The sequence below is a fragment of the Bactrocera tryoni genome, chromosome 1 (genome assembly GCF_016617805.1).
Source record: "Bactrocera tryoni isolate S06 chromosome 1, CSIRO_BtryS06_freeze2, whole genome shotgun sequence".
Lineage (NCBI taxonomy): Eukaryota > Metazoa > Arthropoda > Insecta > Diptera > Tephritidae > Bactrocera > Bactrocera tryoni.
The window spans coordinates 40,932,326-40,954,256 of NC_052499.1; the positions used below are offsets into that span (position 1 = coordinate 40,932,326).

General features: G+C 34.5%; 1 protein-coding gene across 2 annotated transcripts; it reads right to left on the reverse strand.

Annotated features, from left to right (window-relative positions):
• Window positions 1-3,952: 3,952 nt before the first annotated feature.
• On the reverse strand, window positions 3,953-21,423 carry LOC120772217 (glutamate dehydrogenase, mitochondrial). 2 transcript variants are annotated; one of them, XM_040100699.1, is made up of 7 exons: window positions 20,819-21,423; window positions 7,732-8,166; window positions 7,508-7,665; window positions 7,291-7,452; window positions 6,993-7,197; window positions 5,573-5,611; window positions 3,953-4,980 (listed from the first exon to the last, which is right to left on the reverse strand). In XM_040100699.1, the coding sequence occupies exons 1-7, from the start codon at window positions 21,225-21,227 to the stop codon at window positions 4,709-4,711; spliced, it is 1,680 nt and encodes a 559-aa protein (XP_039956633.1). In that variant the 5' UTR covers window positions 21,228-21,423; the 3' UTR covers window positions 3,953-4,708. The 2 variants fall into 2 exon arrangements, with proteins under 2 accessions (XP_039956633.1, XP_039956642.1); XM_040100708.1 differs by lacking the exon at window positions 5,573-5,611 and having other exon boundaries at window positions 20,819-21,421.
• Between the last annotated feature and the right edge of the window lie 508 nt (window positions 21,424-21,931).

A 21,931-nucleotide genomic window follows, 5' to 3' on the forward strand; every position in this document is an offset into this window, starting at 1 on the left:
CCTGCCTGTCAAATGACCGTAGGGGGATGGAGCTGGCAGAACAGATTGACGATTCGACATTCTGCACAATGAATGACGAAGCCCCCACCAGAGTTATGGGCACCTGTAATAGCTCGCCGGATATTACCATTGCTAGCGGTGGTCTGATAAATCCGGAAATCCGCCCCAATTTCCCAGCCGAAGCAGCCGTTTTAGCTAATGAGCGCGACACCTTACGCCATGCCGATCCCGGGGATCCCCGAATAAGGGGAATGGTAAACCAACATAAGCAGACGAAATGGATAGAGCACCTGAAGTCCTGTAACCTCTCCACCGTAGTGAGTAAGCTTTGGGCTACTGTCAAAGCTCTGTCTAAACCGAGGAGACATGACGACCGAGTTGAAGTTCAATTCAATGGTCATGCCTCTTCGGACCTGAAGAAGTGCGCGAGCTATTTTAGCCGGCAATTCACACTGCACCCTTCGGTAGACAAAGCTAAACGATGTGTTAACCGACGGCTGCGCAAAATGCCAAACGAAGGCGCGCCACTTACTTTCACCGATGAGGAGGTTCAGGGTGCCATCAAAAAAGCTAAATCATCTAAATCCATTGGCCCTGATGGAATCAACATGCTAATGCTAAAGCATCTAGGCTCGACGGGAGTAGGATATCTCACCAAGGTCCTCAATCTGTCGCTGACCACTCTTCAAATACCCGATGTGTGGAAAGTCGGAAGAGTGGTCCCACTACTGAAACCTGAGAAACCCGCCAACAAAGGGGAATCTTATCGACCGATAACTCTCCTCTCCCCCGTAGTGAAGACACTTGAGGCCTTGCTACTCCCGACCTTCACTCACCACCTGAGCCTAGCCAGCCACCAGCATGGATTCCGAAAAGTGCACAGCACTTAGCGTCATAAACGCCCAGATAGTTCGTGGCCTCAACCAGAAACCACCCTGCGAAAGAACGATCCTCGTAGCGTTGGACCTGTCAAAAGCTTTTGACACGGTCAATCACACAACGCTACTGCAGGACATCGAAACAACTACGCTCCCTCCAGGGCTAAAGAGGTGGACCATGAACTATCTGAGCGGTCGCCAGTCATCCGTACTATTTCGAGGTAAAACATCTAAACTGAGAAGAATTAAACAGGGGGTTCCGCAGGGTGGTGTCCTCTTCCCACTACTGTTTAACTTCTACATCTCGAAACTCCCACAACCACCAGAAGGAGTTTCCATAACCTCGTACGCTGATGACTGCACGATATTGGCGTCGGGCAATGGAATCGATGGCATGTGGTCGAAAGTAAACAGCTACTTCTCCGACCTTTCCACAGAGACCATATTAACAAACTGGACGAAGGAGTATAGACTTGAGCTTAACATTGCAGTCGACGGCGTCAAAATTCCGACTGTCAACAATCCTAAGATTTTAGGTGTAACATTCGACAGTCTATGCTCCTTCTCTCCTCATACGACCGCGATTATCGCCAAAGTACAGAGCCGCAACAAAATCCTCAAGTCGCTAGCCGGCAGCACATGGGGAAAAGACAAAGAAACGTTGTTGGCAACATACAAGGCAATCGGCCGGCCGATCCTCAATTACGCAGCCCCCATATGGTCGCCTGGATGCAGTGGTACGCAGATGAGGAAACTACAGACCTGTCAAAACACTGCACTCCGGACCACTACAGGATGTCTTTTGATGTCTCCCACTGAACACCTCCACAGTGAGACGCTTATGCTCCCAGTTAAGGAGCATAATGAACTCCTCTCCAGGCAGTTCCTGCTGGGATGCTTTCGCAGAAATCACCCCTGCAGTCATCTGCTTGGAGCGGAACCGCCTCCTAGGAGCATCAAAAGGTCATTCCTGGATTACGTCGACGACGTGGTACAGTACGCCGACCGGACTTCGGACGCAACTAACTTTAGACAGGTACTGACCGCCATTCACAGCGGAGCCATCAACACCTTCACCGACTTCCTTCCCGTGAATGGCGTTCTTGGAGTCAAACTACCACCCATCGCAGACGAAGAGCTCCAGCTGCCGCGAGAAACGCGTGTGACCCTTGCGCAACTTCGTTCTGGATACTGTAGCAGGTTAAACTCCTACTTATCCAGAATAGACCCAGACATACCCGACGTATGTCCTGCATGCAACGAGTCTCCGCATGACACTGACCACCTCTTTGCATGCCCCATAAACTCCACCCATCTAACACCCTCCTCCCTTTGGTCCGATCCCGTCGAAACAGTACGTTTCTTGGGCCTACCGTTAGATGACATCGACGACAACACAAATGACATTTACCATCCCAACGGGGATTGAATTTCCGTTAAAACAACAACAACAAGGATTATTCCTTAATTTCAGTTATATATACACACATTGACCGACAAAAATTCGATCAAAAGTCAACTATGGATACCGGGGTCTAAATATTCGGTACCTAGGGGATTGAACAGTTTTATTAGATTTAAACAATTTTTGGTCACAAGGTGGCACACACTAAAGACATTATTCGTTCAATGTTTTATACCTTTATATTAATTGCTTCTTGATTTGTGTATTGGAAACTGAAAGTTTTCACACTCTCGGTAGAAGTACTTATGATTTGTGCTCGGCAAATTTGATTGTTGTAGCTTAAGTTGTTTAGGAGCTATGCACTATAAACCACGGGACCACGCCCAATTTTTCAAAAAATTTTGCCCACACGTGCCCCTTGCTACTGCGATCCTCTGTACCAAATTATAGCTTTATATCGTAATTTAGCAGTGGTCCGATTACGCCCATCTAGGAAGTCGAAATATTTTTTGTACTAAGGAACCTACATACATACCAAGTTTCATTGAGATATCTCAATTTTTATGTATTCAAGTTACAGCTTGTACGGACGGACGGACAGACAGTCAACCGGATTTCAAATTTTCTCGTCATCCTGATCATATATACATATATGTATATATATATATATATATATATATATATATAACTCTATATTATCTCGATTAGTTTTAAGTGATACGTACAACCGTTAGGTGAACGAAACTATAATACTCTGTAGCAACTGGTTGCAAGACTATAAAAAAGGTTATAAAAAGATTTATATTGATTTTGATCGATTCGTTTTTATGACAGCTATATTCTATAGTAATCCTAACCGAACAATTTTTAAAGAAATTTAACATTGTCTTGGACAACACTTCGAACCAAAATTTGAAATTTTCCATTTTTAAACAAAAATATGCGAAATGTAAATATTTCATATTTATATTCTCACTGAGTTAGATATCAAAAATTATCGATTTTATTTCATTAGAAAGGTGTAAAAAGAGAATAATTCATGTGAGAAAAGAAATTTATTAATTGTAATAAAAACGTCTTTCTAGTATTTCATATTAAACTAAAAAAAAAATCAAAAATAATCAAATATTAATATTAAATTTATAATCAACAAAACTCACATACAATGACATTTTTGATAGCAAAGTTGGTTTTGGTGTTAATTTTTGTGCAACGATTTTTCAATTGTCACCGATTTCGACAAACGAGCAGCTTCTTTGGGAGAACTTCTGCAAAATTTCAGAACAATATCTCAAAAACAAGGACTAAATCGACTCAGCACATCATGCTGATTATTTATATGTACATATACTATTTTATAGGGTGTTCAAACTTCATGACAAACTTAATACAGCCTATTCAGGGTATAAAAACGATGATCTTAAGTACCGATCATTTGCCGCAGCAATCCTCGAATCTATGTTATTGTAGCGGATATGTTATTACTCTATGGTTGAAACTGGACGAACCCGGGGTTCTATCTGATTAAAAGATGTCATCAGGTATGTTCAGCGTGGCCTCTATATGCAAATACTTACACTCGCATTAGAGATAGTTATTCCTGTTGGTCCACCTCTGATATCTTTAAGGAAACCTATTTCTATTTTCTCAAATAATAAGTGCAGCACAATTTGAGATTTTATTAGTTATTTAGTTTTTAATATATTTTTAAAGATAAAATGTTATCGTTATACAGCTCATAATTCTATATGCTCCATTCTCTTCTCTTTCTCTTTATAAGTCAATTTACAATAAAATGCATTGCTTCACTTTTTAAAACTTAAAGTTAAATATCAACACAAATCTATTTTAAAAACAGAAGATAACATGAAATATTATTAATACAGCGCCATTAGGTCGTTTTTTGTGGTGAAATAAATTACAGCAAGTACATTTAAGACTTCATGAAAAACGTCAAAAACTGTGTGTGACCTTGATTGAGTGTCGGCATCTAACATTGCAAACATAGCGCCGCTTAGCACCCAAAGTGGCATCAAAGATGTATTGTGGAAGGCCACTTTTTTACACTTTTAGGCATACATACTGTATGTACGTACGAATGTTGATTTACACTTAAGAAGATTGGCAGGATGTTGACATTACTTTACACATTTAACAAATATTTCATAATTCATACAGTGAAATGACTTGAACTGAAGATTCGATTTTCGCCAATTACAATCACATTGAACAAATTGTTATAACAAACGCTAATGTTTTCGTTTACATTTTTAATTTTTTTGCTTTTGGAGTGTGTGTGAGTGAGTTTAATATTTGTTTATTTCGTAATATTTATTTGATAATTGAATGATGCGTCTTTGTTTTGCTGCTTGCTCCATGCTTAATAATAATTAAGTGCTAATGCGTCGACTGAAATATCTGGCGCTTAGAAAGCCAAACCGGCGTCGCGGTAGGTGGTGAAAATCTTCTCAATGGAATTAACATAAGCGGCGGTTCTCAAGTCAAGACCCAAGTTGTATTTCATGGCGGTCTTCATGATGGCACGCGCCGAACGCTCCATGGTGTAATCCAGACCGGAGTGTACGATGTCCTTCTCAGAGGCACCAGAGATGCGCTTCTGGAATGCTTCCGATGGAGTAACCGGAATACGGCCACCGACACGACCGAAGCGGCGTTCCAAGGATTCCTGTACGGATTCTGTATTGAAGAAGAGCGAAATGTTCAAAAATTAGCATCAAAATTTAGCTTTGGTGAGAAGTACAAAAACTTGTTAAAGCACAAAAGCAAACATTATAGGTATGAGGTATGCAAATGGAATAACTGATAGACTAAGGACTAGCGAAAGTTAACCAAAAAGGGAGTTTTGTTTTATATATGTACGTATCAATTCTCATAGCAAACTGAAGAAAGCGTGTAATTAATAATTTCAAACAAAGTGCCGGTAAAATCTTAAATCTCATTTAGATCAAGCAATTCATGCAGAGGCGTTTAGGTTGGGGAAAAGGGAGTTTGAATTGTGCTTCTTTATGTGGATCAAGCAATTTTATACACACAAGCAAATATGTATGTACAATGTATAATTTAAATAAGCACAAACAATATTGACAAAATATCTACTTAGTCGACATAAGGAGGTTGTTAAAATCGACATTTTGGTACTACAAATTACGCGGAGGATATAGAACATATTTACTTGTTAACATAGAACAAAAAAAAGATTGGAAAAGTTTAGACAAAAAATGAGTTCGAGATATGAGATGATGCAAAGAGTAAAAAAGAAGAACTGTACCGTCTAAAACAAATCTTTCAATGGATTGTTGGACTGAGGCTAAATTCGTAATAGAAAAACGGAAAAAGAAAAACACAAATTACTTATTGGTGAAAATTCGGAAATTGTTTGAGAGTATTGTTTGGTAAAATGAGCTCTTATTTAAAATGTATTAATTGTGTTGCGAGTGCTATATAATATGGTGAAGTTCATATAGTGTGGTGAGTGTGAATGAGCAACGAAATTTAAGCTTTAAAAAAGGGGAACATATTAATTAATTCGAAAAGAAGTTTTGAAAGTATTTGCCAAACTAAAGAAAAGTTAATTTAATAAAAGCGAGAAAACTGAATAACCAAGTATTACAGTCGAACCTTGATCAATGAAATGCACATAGATGACACCAATGAATTTAAAATTTAAACTACTAATTTATGAAACTTAAAAATTCAATTTGTAATATTTTTCTTTTGAATCAACTAATATAAGCACACTTTGTTATTACTAATATTTAAGAAGGAAGTAGGGTTTTAAATTTAATTTTGGTTTTACATCAGATTTCAAAACTTTAAACTTTTTTTCCCACAACTAACTTTTTAAAGTCGGTGCCCCTTATAGCAACAAAGCTACTGCACCGATTTTGAACACTATTTCTATACATAATTTACGAGATAACGGTGGAGAGTTTGTTTTGTCAAATTTGTTTACATTATTAATTTTACAGTAACAAATTCACTGATTTTGTTCGCAAAATATCGCGTTTTGCCTAAAAGTGAAAAATTCAAATTTCGAAAAACTACCCAGTGCTATTTTGTATGTTTTGATTTCCGATGATTGAGGAACAAGTTTAGAAGGGCACCGCAATTCAACTTTTCTCCCAGACGCTCCAGAATAATTGTTGCTATTGCTGTATTTTTTAATTTTTCTCCAAGAAAATGTAACAGAATGTTCTTCAAATGAAAGACTACAACGTAGATTTTAACTGTTTGACAAAAAAAACGCGAATCAACCCCACTCCCTCCTTAAGTAAGTGTTTAGCACAACGTATCGAATTTCGACGTACTAATTAAATATCATATTTAATTCATATATATTATATACTGATATACATATGTCAATGAAATTTGGAATGCATTTACACCTTATTATAATAGTTCAATCAATCATAGGTGAGTGCGCTCTGATTGAAAATAATAGAGAAAGAAATATATAACAACAATATTTAAAATCAATCAATTTGAATTGAAACTAATGAAATAGTGCAAAATGCCAGTCATTACTGCAGAAGCATATTGAGCCCTTGCGCGGATACGCTAGCATTAGAAATAACGGTATGCTTTTTGCTCAGTATTTATTTTTTGGTAATGCAATGGCTTATAAATCAATTATAATGTTTATCAATTAAAAAAAAAAGAAGCCATGAGAAGCGGCCAAGTGTACTTACCCAAAAGATGATAATTGGATTCACGCTCATATTTGAATGTAAGACGACCGTATGAAACGTGGTTCAAATTTTTCAGCCATTCAAAGAATGAGACGGTCACACCACCAGCGTTGATATACAAATCGGGGATAACCAAAATGTTGCGTTCGATCAAAATTTTATCGGCAGCTGGAGTGGTTGGGCCGTTGGCGGCCTCGGCAATGATCTACAAGTGCATATGTACAAAGAAATATTGAAGAATAAACTTATTCAAGTCCAATAAATTTTGTATATTGTCTGTTCTAGGACTCGTCCTTACCTTAGCCTGGATTTTGTGAGCGTTTTCGCTGGTGATGACCTTCTCAACAGCAGCTGGCACAAAGATGTCGCATGGTTCGAACATCAAGTTTTCACCTTGGTAGGGCTTAGCGCCGGGGAAACCGACAATGGTGCCGTGTTCGTTTTTGTAGTCTTCCAATTCCTGTTAAACAATTATAAATTAATTTGTTTTCATTAATGAAATAGTTTCTACAAACCTTGGGGTCAATACCCTCTGAATTGTAGATGGAGCCATCGTGCTCAATGATACCGACACAGGTGGCGCCAGCACGTGTCAAATACCGGCAAGTATGCAAACCGACATTACCGAAACCTTGAACGATGAATGTCTTGCCGCCCCAACCGGGAGTTGTGCCTACAAAACGGAGACAAATACACATTGTAATATAACTAACTTCATGCGTCTGAAGTGATTTCATACCAATCATGCTCATGTAGTTAGCCTCATTGATGAAGTTTTCGAGACCATGGAAAACACCACGACCTGTCGCAGAAACACGTCCATGGATACCGCCCTGGTTGATGGGCTTTCCAGTTACACAAGCGTGTGCATTAATATCCAAATGTCCAATGGTCTTGGCGTAGGTGTCGGCAATCCAAGACATTTCACGTTCTCCTGTACCCATATCGGGAGCTGGTACATCGACACCGGGTCCAATGAAGCCTTTCTTGGCCAACTCAAGGGTGAAACGGCGGGTAATCTTCTCCAATTCATGTTCGGAATACTCCTTTGGGTTAATCTTGAGACCGGCCTTGGCGCCACCGAATGGTACATCTACACAGGCGCACTTGAATGTCATAAGAGCAGACAAGGCTTTGACTTCATCACGTGAAACATCCAAAGAGAAACGAATACCTGAAAAAAAAAAACAATATATCACAATCATTAAGAATCTAATGCACTGATAATATTTAAGAAAAAGAAGGAAAATGTAAAATCAAATGCAATTATTTACAAATGCTTATCTCACTTGAAGTCATAAAATAGAATAGAATTAAGTCATAGAAATAACTTCTAAATGCAAAACCGTTTGTCTCGGTTATATGCAAATTGAAATTTTTTAAAAAATGGAAGGTATGTGTGGTGGTTTTGTAAAAATTCGTATACGTATTTAGTCTTATGCAATTTCTTTTTACACTTTATTAATCATACGGTTAAAAATACATAATAAGTACAACATGCACAAATAATCCGCAAAACCGTGAGCTAAATGTGACACATACGCCCTGTTGGACGACGGCCAAACGTTGTATTAGTATGGTATTTACACCACGAGAACAGTCAGTTGGTCAAATATGTACATGCATCAAGAAGAAAGGGAATTCAAGGCTTTTGTGACGACGTCGAATTTATATTCAATTAACCGAAAGCATTTCGCAGGTGTTGAGAGCCTGATGTAAGACATAGCATACAGCCAAATGACCTTTGCAAAGCACCAGACGGCAGAAAAACCCAAATATATCTCTCTATTTCGGTTCTTCAGAAACGTTTACAATGTTTTTTGGATCCACTGAACTTGCCAATAAGTTAAATTTTTAAAGCGAGACAGAAGTTTTACTCTTTATGCCAAAAATCACACGAAATCTTCAGTTTTGTCTACCGAAGAGCAACTGAATCTAGACAGTTTTTGTAGGTTTTGGCCTAAGGCAAAAAAATATATATATTTAATAAATAATATTACAAAACTATAATTTTAAAATTATTACTTAGAAGTGGTAATGTTGCAGGTTTTTTAAGTTTTTAAAGCTCTATATTTTTTTTATATATTTTTTTTTCTTTTAATAATTATTTCTTAAATCATTTTTGTCTGCGTTTGTTTTGTGTAAATTAAGTACAGTATTTTTTCACAACAAAATAGTTCAGCTTTCTCGACGAGTAGATAAGAAATAGCGAACTCAGCTGTACTATTCGATTTGAATGCAGTGTGTTTATTCGTATGTATGTTTATAAGTTTATGTGATTATATTGGTAGTTCCGATAACTGTATAAAATAATAAAGAAATGAGATAGACTAAAAGTCCATTCATATTCAACTTTGGCAGTGTAATTTCCGAAGAAATTATACAGATCGGACTACTATAGTATATAGCTGTCATACAATTTGGCATGAACTATTACTTAAAGCAATGTCATGGTTAAGATCGTTATAAAAAAGTTGTATCTATATATATAAATGATCACGATGACGAGACGAGTTGAATTCCGAGTGACTGTTTGTCCGTCCGTTGTCTGTGCAAGCTGTAAATTGAGTAAAATTAAGATAACGAAATGAAAGTTGGTACACGTGTTCCTTGACACGTGAGAACGATTTCGTAGATAAGCTAACCGGACCACTGCCACGCACCCAAATTTGCACAAGGTTAATTATTTCGACATCTTTTGCTGCAGCCACGCTTATTCCCCATATAGTACAACTTTAAATTCCATCTGATATGTCCAACTTCCAGTATACAAACATAATTGAAAGTATTACGAACTTCCGCCTGACTTTATACCCCATTGCATTAGCCCCACATAACTAATATAGGGATTTTCAAATACTATGACTTCTTATATGTACATACATACACTCGTGGCCACGCAAACCTTACCACTCAAAATTTTCAAGTATTGTGCATAATTGACTATACTTTATAGCGATACTTTTTGCGGTATAGAAATTTTTTATTTGGAAATAAGTTAATGACATTTTATTAATCAAAAATATTACAAATTAAAAACAAAACACATTCATATAAATAAATCAATTGAAAGATAGTGAGCTTTACACATAGAGCACGAAATGTAAGAGGCTGACACGCGATGAAAAAATTATATTTTTTATTTATTTTTATATAAAATTTAATTTACATTATAATTGAAATTAATTTAATTTTATTTTTGTTTTTATTGAAACGCGAAAATCGGCCGCTTTTGTATAAGCACAGAAAAGCTAGTTTGTGTTTTACTCATTAAACGTAATAAATTAAAAACTATAATTATAATTAGATAATACAATTTAGTTTACTATTGCTTACTAAAAACATAAAAAAAAACCAAATTGAAGAAAATCCCGAACGAACGAAAAAGTCCGAAAAAAAATTTAAGAAAGTATAGTGGTAAGGTTTGCGTGACCACGAGTGTACATATGTATATGTACATATATTGTATATTGTTGACGGTATGTGAGTGTCCAGATCTCTGTCTTGATCTCATATTCCTCAATATAGAGCGATCTTCTGGTTGATGTTTTACACATCAACTCAATATATTAAATTTAATCTCTTCGGTTAAGTTTATATCACATATTTCTCATTTAAAGATGATTTTAATAGAATTTTTGTTGACGCGATTAAAATATACAAGTAGTATTAAAACTAAGTGAGTGTATGACCTTTAATATACATACATACATATGTAAGTGAAGATAGCCAAACTGATTGTAAATCATTCACGATTTCGTTGAATGAATTTTAATTCCTTCGCAATATTTGTTGATATGAAGTTTTGCCAAGTCCTGAATGTTTTTCCCCTTATTTGATCTTTGCAAGTTGCAAGAGTACGAAATGTTCGGTTATAGCCGAGCTTAGCACTTCCTTTTTTGTTTCTTGTTTTTTTCTTATTGCAAGAACTATAATTGAATTGAAACCCATAAAATAATAAACTATGTGACCATAAAAGTTGTTTGGGAAAACACGATAAACGTTTGTGATATCGTGACTATTGTAAATTGTCATAAAATTTAGGAATATAAAACTAAATTTGGTTTAGTGGCTTTTCAAAGTCCATCAAATCGATCACACATTTTGTACATAAGTATTTCAACATGCTAAATGCTTCTTGTACTTTTTTATTTTTCATATAGTAATATGGCATTTTTCTACAATATCTAGGTCTACTTAATATTTAAATCCAACGAAAGGTGGTTAAAGAAAAATATTTCTTTATTTTCTATGCCTTCTTGCAAACTCAGAGATAAACAGCAAAGCAAACAGAATTGTCTAACAGAAGCTACGCACTAATTAAGAGAAGAATACTAAAAACGCAAAAATGAATTGAGGAAAAATAAATAAAATCGGCAAAAATTTGAAAAGACAAAACAAAAAGTTGACAGCGCGTGTTCTCAGTGTTTTGTGATAATTTATTATGTTTATATCACATATGTATGTAAGACTCTGGTGTAAATGGATTTTTTCTATACAAAGATATGCGAAAAAACAAGAAAAGTAAATATTATTTGAAAACTAAATGAGTCGTATGATCAAAACAGCACTCTTTCACACATTAAAGTTGTTCTCAAATCAAAACAAATAACAAATTTTAAAAGTAAATTCCATTTAACAGAAGCCAAACAGATTAAAAATAGCTAATATCAACAACACAGCGATTGCTGACGATTATTTGGCATGATCTGAGATCGCTGTTGCCAGGTTCATGTGCACATATGTACAGGTATGGATGTACAGTGAAGATTATCAGTGCAAATAGAATAAAACAAATATAATATAAGAAAATTAAGATGTTGGTGAGGGGCTCGTTTTGCGTGCATAGTAGGAGGCGTGTACGTGCCATATGTTTCACGAGATTAGATCATTATTTGTGAGGATATGTTTAGGTTCTCTCAATCCCTACGCCCTAGAAGAAATTGCTGATGGGCTCTGGAATGACATATATTTTTTATGTCAGTCGTGAAGGACAGTTTCCTTGTCAGCTGACCGTCATAGTTTTTGCTAAAAAGAGATACCTACGACTTATAACGCTCAAGCGCGTCAAATCTCGACTGGTACCGAAAACATTGAATTTTTTGGATAAAAGGCGTCGCGTTGAAGTGTGTAAAACGATGGTTTCCGACTACCAGGGTGTCATGAAAAGCATTATAACTGGCGATGAACAACCGATCAATCGAGCGAATATCGTGCCAAAAGAGAGCCGAGACCAAAAAAATCGCGCCAAAGTCGCTCAATAATCAAGGTCATGTTGACTGTTTTCTTCGATTATCGTGGTGTTGTGCATTATGAATTCCTTCCAACCGGTCAAACAGTCAACAAGGAATATTATTTGAACGTTATGCGTCGTTTGCGTAACGCTATCCGCCTAAAAAGGCCGGAATTGTGGAAAGACAGTTATTGGTTTTTACACCACGATAATGCACCATCCCATACTGCCCTCGTAATTCGTGATCATTTCGCCAAAAACTCAACCCATATCGTTCCGCAACCACCGTGTTCACCTGATCTGGCGCCGTGCGACATCTGGCTGTTCACCAAGCTCAAAAGACCGCTCCGGGGACACCGTTTTTATACGACAGAGGAGATTCAAGCCGCAGCGAAGACGGAACTGAAGGCCATCCCGGAAAGTGACTACAACCAGTGTTTCGAAGATTGGAAAATCCGTTGGCATAAGTGCATTGCATCGGGAGGGGATTACTTTGAAGGGGATGAAATTGATTTGGAAGAATAAATAAAGAATTTTCAAAATAAATACAATGTCACCTTATTTTTTGGGCACAGTAGTATGTATATAAGAAAGGAATAGCTGAATTATTTAGTACTGTCACCACTGACTGTAAATGTTTACAGTTTTTACAAAAGCTAATTTTGTGTACGCAAAAAAGAGACAACACACATTTCCAAAGGAGTTTTAGGTATACTTTATATCTTACTTTAATTAAAACTTACAAATTTATTAAAGAAATGAAAATTTGATTATCTACTTCGCAAAAGATTTTTTCAATTGTGATAGATTTATAGTCATAACTTACAAATTGCAGCTATAATAGCTTTTCAGTCATTATGGAGAATTCAGCTTTTATGGACTTATGGCTATAGCATATATATGACTCAAAAATAGGTATGAGATGCGCAGTATAGATATACACTCAATCCTTTTTTTACGCGATTTTTGGTTCTGCCACTAATCGCGTAAAAATGGTTAGTTTTCCAATATTAACTAACGAATTGGTTCCGAATATAAAAAATATCGCGTATAACAAAATATACGCGCAAAAAAAATATTCAAAAACATTACAATAAGTTTCAAATTTCAGACTAAATAAAAGAGAAGAAAATAGGTAGATTTATTGAAAAAAACCGTTGAATGCTGTTTAATCACTGTCATTATCCGTAGTGGAAATTATTCTTAGCCGCTTATTTTGATGGCCGGCACTGATATCACTAGAATTTGTATCAGAATCAATAGTAAGAACTATGGATTGATGTTCTGATTGACTTAGCATCTCCGACTGAGTTTGCACCATAAATTCAGTTAATTTTGTTTGAATGCTTCTCTTTGGACCCAATAAATTCCGATGTAGTTCTTTAAATCTTAACATGCAGAGACTCAATTCTTTTTGAAAAATTCGTGCACGTTCGGCATCAGTATCATTTGCTACAAAATAATTTTCCAATCCTGCTGCAAGTTTAAGACCACGCAAAAAACGAAAAAAAGCAATCGCGTTAAAGTGAGAAATTCGCGTAAAAAAAGGAATTTGCGCTGCAAAAATAACCGCGTTAAAGTGAAATAGCGTAAAAAGAGATCGCGTAAAAAAAGGACTGAGTGTATAGTGAATCAAGTCCGAATACCCATGTGTTAAAGATAGATGTAATCTCACACACATACATTTATTTAGATCAGTTTTTGCAAAAGGCCCATACGAAGACGATAGAAACTTTGTTCTGTGCGCAAAATTTTTCCGACTATGACTGTCAAATTACCTGTCAGATGACTGTCACTGTTCCTGTAGGGATGCTAACACGGCATAATGTGGTATATATTATCAATTCATATGTGTATATACATAATTAGTATAAATATGTATTTATATTTTTGCTAACATTCGTATATAATGCTTAATAGATTAAAATGCCGGGAATGTATCAAGATCAACTGACGTACAGTTGTGTGTCTCAACTATATGCCATAAGGTGTACATACATACATGTGCCATTAGTAGTTTTGTTTAGTTCGAGAGAGAACAACAGGTTTGGTCGTCAGGTGACTGTGTACAACAGAACTTATAATTTTTAAAGATTTTTTGTGAACTGAATAACAAAGCAATAATACCTATGTTCATATACATATGTATGTATACCACATACATATTCATATAGATTTCTATTTACTTGCTTGTAGATTAGAAATTGGTATACGAAATCGAAATTGTTAGATTTTAAGGTTAATTACGTGGCGCAAACGCGAAATGTTTTTGTGGAGAGCACCTATTATAAATATGTTCATCTATCTGTATGGATGATTTTTGCTGATGACGCTTTTATGAAATTGCTAACTATTCATACTACAAAATTAAGCTGTTGCCATCGCGGCATCTCATTAGAAAACAAATACTACAAAACAACCACCTTGATAACATACTGAAGTCTCGTGTCTTGAGTGATACCGGTTAGAATTTTATAAGCAGTTCAATAAAAAACTTGCTTTCAATATATTTCTTTTCTAGTAGAGTAGATATAAACGATTTATATATACATATGTATGTATGCATAATTACATACATATGGATATGTGAATGCTTAATATGTTAACGTAACCGTCTGCAAATGTTTAGGACATTTTACAAATGCTTAAAAATAATTAGATTTGATTTGTTCAGAGGAGTGGGAGGCACACTCACAACTTAGTAATAAATTTGGTACTTAATGTGGTCGAATGAATGAATATTGAACTATGGTACTAATTATTTCGACCACCAAATAACAAAATAGACTAAAATTTTGAATAAAGTTTAACGTAGACATAGGATTTAGATTTTTAACATACTTTTCAATTGAATATGAACCGAAAGTTTATTTTAAAAACATGGTTATCGCTGAACTAACCGCAGGCCAATAAAGAAAATGTTTACGCAAAACTTGCCCATTTAATACTTTTATGCATACAATGAACGCGTACATTACGTATGTACATTAATGTAAGAACGAAAAAGAAACAAGAAAAAACTTCGGTTGCACCGCAGCTATAATACCTTCACATGAGAGCTCGATTTTGATCGGTAAGTTGTATTGTGACACTTACATGCTATTCGGAGATCGTAGCGTTGTATTTCAAAATATTCTTTGCCAAATTTCCTGAAGATATTTTGACAAATAAAAAGTTTTCCCTATAAGAACGTTTGTTTGGTAGGTAAATGCTACATATAATGCTCTGATAAGTGAATTTTCTTGGAAAGGAAAGAACGTGTGCCAAATTTCAGATCGATATCTCAAAAACTGGGAGACTAGTTCGCGTATTTACCGACAGACAGGCGGACATAGTCAAATCGACTCAGTTCGTCACGCTTATCATTTATATACAGTTGAACTTCGCTAACTCGAATCACCATAATCCACAAACAAACTTCGAGTTAGAGAGAGCCGTTACAAAGTGGGTCAATTTAAAAGCTTGTTTATGGAAGGAAATTTGTATGAAATTTGACTACTATACCAATTCAACACTTCGAGTTATGAAAGTTCAACTGTATATATTTTAAAGAGCGACGTGTCATCAGGGTAATATATTCTGTTAAGGGTATAAAAATTAATAAAATGAAAGTAGTTGTTCTCACTTTCATTTTTGACTTGAACAAAGTTGTTATAAACATGCATGTTCATATGTACATACTTATGAACACTGAAATGAAGCAAGTGCGTTAGAGTGGATCTAACAATTGACAGTGTAATCATTGCCACACTCAAAATATATGCTACTTATGTATATAATATCAAAAGGAGGCGTATCATACAATATACTCAACAGTCAGCTCTACGTTACTGGAATTGATCCGGATTTTAGCCAGCCAATCCACTGTTTGAATCGGTAAGCAGCAGTATGGTGTATCATAATACAATGAAAATAAACGTACTTAATAACTAACTAGTCGCCAGCAAGCTCTCTTAGCCTTTTTCGTTCTATGTTGCAGAATATGATACTTCCATTTTAATTAAAAAAAAAATAATCGATGATGACATCAGCGTTTTGTAGGACAATGTGACAGCTGACACCCAACATCCTCATGTTTGTACTACTTGTTGATTGTTACTTTATATATTTTGTATCCAGTAAGTAGCGACAATTTGCAACAGGCACACTTTAAATTCATTGATATACTTATACGAGTATGGTATGCGATGCAAATATGTATTGTATCAGTCTTTATCATAGCAAATAAAATATTGAGAATAAATTAATGGCATTAGACGGGTTTTTCAATTAAAAGTTGCACACTAATTCAAGTGTCGCAATAGTGGACATACGAATACGTTCAAAGATAATTTAAATAAATTTAAACTAAAAAATATTTTTTTTTGCTTCTACTCGTATGATTTAGAACCAACAGTTCGCCTGTTTTAGTTAATGAATAAGCGTGAATAACAAGTAATTTCTTAATTTTATATGAATTTAAATACATTATTTAGTGTCATATAAAATATGTTTGTTTTTAAATATAAGCAAGAATATTATTTTTTGTTTTACATTTAGGGTTTTCACAAGTCTCATAAAGTTATAAGTTATAACGATTCGAAAACATAGCATTGAGAATTGTAAATGTGTAAACTCATTTTTGTATGAAATCCAACAACAATTTTTTTAAACAGTGTAAAAATTTATAATTTTGCAATTTTACGATGCTTTACGACGGGTTGTGAGTACACAATATTTTTTTATTCATAAGCTTAGTATTTAATAATTACTAAACTAATTGTTTTTTTATTACACTTACATTACTACAGTCAACTTTTATCTCAACGTCGTTACGACTATTTGCTTAAAGAAACAATTAAATAATTACCATATAAAAAGCGTATAAAAATAAAGGTTTAAAAATTTTCAAATCATTCATGTGCAAGCGTAAAGTTACTGAATCGATTATCTATATGTATAAATAAAAATTACGATCCACGTTTTGTCCGGGGAGAAATCCTAAACTATTGAAACGATTTTAGTAAAATTTATCACACTGTGCCCAGTATGATCCAACTGAAAAGATAGGGCAGTTCCTATCTCAATTGTGTTTAAAGTCAATAATATATATATCTATGTATGTATGTGTATTTCTAAACATAAGCACGTGTACAATATTAAAAAAGTAATAACAAGTAAGGAAGGGCTAAGTTAAAGTTAAGTCAGTTCGGTTTCGGGTGCCACCGAACATTTTATACTATTGCAACTTGCAGGAATCAAAGGTGCTGAAAACATTGATTACTGAAAACGAAGTACCGCTTAAAATGAGCAAAATGGAACGTAACCGGATTTTTATCCGGCCAAGAACTGTCAACTCGGCACCATGCCTCGAAATTACTTCAGGAATGTTTTCTGCCGCTACAACAACAGCAAAAAAGAGAAAATTTTAAATTCCAATTTTAATTGGACGAATTTAAAGTAGAATTGTTTTATTATAAATGTTGTCAGAAATAAATTTTTATTTCCCAAACTAGTCTTGTATCTGTCAGTATAGAGTGATAAAGGAGAAGGATGCAGGACCTTGTAATGGTTTATCGGTGCAGTGGTGGAAGGCCTATATTTAAGGTTACGCTTTAGTATCAAAGAGAAAGACGAGATTAGGAAGACGTAAAGTTCAAAACATTGGAGAAGTGCAAAGAATTTTTCTAGACACAACAAGATTGATCAAACCCCAACGAAAATGTATTAGGAAATATTGAGTAACTTGTTAAAAGAAATATAGAAAAATAAAAATTTCTTCTGAAATGTGGCAGGCCGACAGGTGCAAGTGCACAATGTAGCGCGATGTGGCGCCGATATTCGCAATAAAGCCTATTTGACTAAATATTAGTTAAACTATTATAGATCATCATTGAATTTCTTGAGTTTTTTGAGAATTATAAGCCTTTTGTTGATTCACTGCTATTTGTATGAACTCAAATTAGCAAGTACCTTTGAAATCTTTTTAAATTTTTCGAAAGAACGTAAATATATACATATATGATAATTTATTTATACTGATATTCTTTTATATTAGCAGCATTCCAAATAAAGTTGAATTTCATGGGAATTGTACTAGGCAGCCTTACTGCAAAGCTTACTTGTTATTTCGACAAAACTCATAAAACGCTTTACACAAACAATGATAAAGTGCCTTATTAGAGTAGTAAATAAAACTACAATATTTTTCTTACTGATATATGACTACCTATGACATAAGTAAACATATGTAAGTGAGAAAATGTGCAAATTTTTTAAATGATAATAATAACATAAGTATGTACCTATAAATACATAAGTATGCATTAATATTTGCTTGCCTGGCATGTGTAACACATTCAATTTATTTTCGTAACAAATTATATAATGAAGCACGCTTTAATTGCTTGTCCAAATGTTAATATTCCGATTTATTGAATTAATTAGTAAGTCGTTAAAAGGCATAACAAGTGCTTTTTAATAGACTGTACAAAAATTGTGTTATCGACATAAGAAATTTGTTATTCAAGTGCCTTCATTGTTATCAAAGACCTTCATATCTGCCGAAAAAGGGGCTTGGCAACAATTTCACAGATGTACATATCAGATGTGAAGGAAATTAGATTTCGCAGTGAACTCTGCCAAAAGGTGTTGTCTCTGCCGTGTAAGCAGGCTGAAAATCGCATGATGTCAAAAACAAATTACGGCACACGTTTATGTATATGTATTTAAATACATATATGTATATGTACGTACATTAATCATAAACAAATTTTTACATACATATGCATATTTTTTAAGATAACGAACAATCGAATAATATCACGCTTAACTACCGAGTCCTCCTACCAAAGCAGTATATTAAATTGGGTTGGTTCTGCTCGTTGTTTTCGATTTATTAATCATTTGTTTACTTATTGCGAAATTATGATAATGTTTTAAATTATGTACACGTATTTTTTACATTTTTTACGTGATTATGGCGGACGCTTTTTCTTTCATTTGAAACTTATAAATACCCAACAAGAGAGCATTTTACTTTAATTAGCGCATGATTTCGATTGATTAAAAATATTGTTTAGGTATTTATGGAGTATTCCTTACAATGTTGTTGCCGATTTTTTAATTCCTAGATAGCATAAATTTAATTACTAGTAAGTAGTTTTAAAATGGATGTGAAGCAATAAAAAATATAGGATACAACACGAAACAGAGAAAGTTTCACATATTTTTAATAAAATATTTAAAAAGAAAAAACTACCAACAAAGCATACAAACATCATGTGACTCTCCTTACTAAAAATATGCGAAAAATTATTCAGAAGGTTTTACCTAAACTTAAAGTCTATAAAATGTTCTGTTTTACTCAATGAAGTATCGAGTCAAACAATCTCCGCAATCGTCTGGATTAATTTTCGGATATAGCAGACAGAGGGGTTTCACCAAGATCTAAAAGTAATGGTAAAAAGGTATCAAAGTCGACAGCATCGTCGTATGATGGCAGATACTACCTGATTTTCCACTGGAAAATTATAACAAAACTCATTAAAAGAGTTTTATTTAAATATAACCTTATTTTTCAAAACAAACCAGATATTATAAATATCTGTTAATTTATTTCATGTTTTCGGATTTTTGAAGTGCCAAATGGAAATAAATATTTAAAAATAAACGAGAGCAGAACTGTTAAAATCGTTAATACTTTCATGAATTCTAGACAGAATGAAAATATATATATTCAAAATCTGTTTTATCTTATATCCAGGGCAAGAAAACAAGTGTAGATCGAAGTTATATTTATAAACAACATTTTTAATTTATGTGTTTTGTTTTTTACTTAGTTCTCTAAAATTTTATTATTGAGTTCAAATTTTTATAAGCAACTCTTTATGTGGTATAATTTACAGATAAGTTGGTGTGCCTATATGACGATTTCTTTTTATTTTGTAATTAATTTTGAGTTTTCTAAAGAACTCACATATGTGAACGAAAATTTATAACAACCCAAAATATATTTACAGTGTTATTAATATGGTTGTGTCTAAATAGGAATGGTCAAGGCCAAACCTATGTTGCATAAAAGGCGTTTGAATGGCTTGAAAATTAATGCATTTAAGATGGTATGACCTGCAATATTATGCAATGTCATTAGAGTATCGACCGTAACATATATGTATGTATGTATGTATGTGCGCATACCGACATGCAATGTAAACAAAAGTAGAACATACTTATGTATGTGTACAGTTTGGTAAATTAATTTACATATATATATATTTTAGAACATTCATTTGCAATTATTTATACATACATATATACTGCATTTCAAGAAAAAGTCTGCTTTTTAATATTCTTTAATCACTGAGATGTTAAAATTGGTAGTGCTCTATATTGCGATTTATGTATCTGCATGCGAAAGATTGCTTTTCCTGCTGGCCTCAAAGGTGGTTGCATAAGAATCTTTGAACAAATTCCTGGACTTTCATATTTAATTGTATTATATATCGTACAGTAAATTTCAGGTGACAGCACAATAGTGCACGAAAGAATACGATTCACATTTGCTTTTTACATACTTGTTTTACTTAGGATTAAGTTAGTGTATTTTACTTACCGCCCTTGGTTGGCACACGATGGGTACTGTGTTGAGCACGGTAGCCGGTAATTAACTCATATTCACCAGAATCGCGACGCAGTGGGAAGGCAATTTCTATGATATGATCACATGGTTGCATAAGCATCAAAATACCCTTTACCCTATTTTTCTTTTCCTCCAGCGACAGTTTTCCTTTCATGTCATCAATAAGGCGGTTTTCGGCAATTTGACAACCACGATGGAAGAAATACTCCACCATGTCGAAGAAACGTGGGTCTTTGGCAGTGGGCACATCCTTCAAGCGTTCGGGGATTTGGTATTCAGCATAACCTCGACTCTGCAATGCTGTGGGCAAAGCCTTGACCAAAGTAGCCACTTCCTGTTGACGGACAGCAGCTTGACGTGCTAAGTTCTTCAATTGATACATTATCCTCTGACAGTTGGATGTAGACACAGCCAATCCAAAAATATTTCTTCTAATTTTATTAGTTAGACCTGCACAACCGTTTGCAAACCGACCCCGCGACAAACTGATCGAAATAACGTTGCGTCGCCAAATTTTCTTTTCTTTTCGGCTTATTTAAATTCTTCGACTTGTTCGCTTCGCCTTTGTTTGGTGTGTTTTGTTTTTCTGACAGTTGGGGGAATAGATAACAAAAGTGATGGGGCATATACGAACGCGGGAAATGAAACCATTGGAGCAATCAATGGTTGCTTCAATTTGACATTTTTGTTTGTTGGCATTCTGTGGGGTACGTTAAATGTAAAATATTTTGTTCAATAGATAATAAGCTGACCAAACTAAAAAATGACAATGTCATTTCCAAGGTTCAAAACTATAAATAATATATTTAAAATAAACATTAGACATTATTAACTTTATAACCTGCTAATGTGTATTTTAAAATCTATAATCTTTCAAACTGTCATAATAAGAGTTTAGTTAGATGTACTTAGGCTGTGTGCCAAATAGTAACAATCTTCTGTATGTTGACTTGTGGTGAAAAAATTCCCTATGATTAAAGCAAATGTTGCCATACTATGACGAGTTCTGTTACGAGAATAAAATAGAATAAACGATAAATTGGCAACATTTTAATTAGACAGCGAAATTAGTAGTTGCCAGAATGT

Coding starts and splice junctions, on each gene's coding strand:
- LOC120772217 (XM_040100699.1), bottom strand. CDS start 21,227: ATGTATCAATTGAAGAACTTAGCACGTCAAGCTGCTGTCCGTCAACAG. Junction 8,167..20,818: donor TCGTGTGCCAACCAAGGGCG/GTAAGTAAAATA, acceptor TTTTTTTTTCAG/GTATTCGTTTCTCTTTGGAT. Junction 4,981..5,572: donor TGAAAGATTTGTTTTAGACG/GTACAGTTCTTC, acceptor TCTTCAATACAG/AATCCGTACAGGAATCCTTG.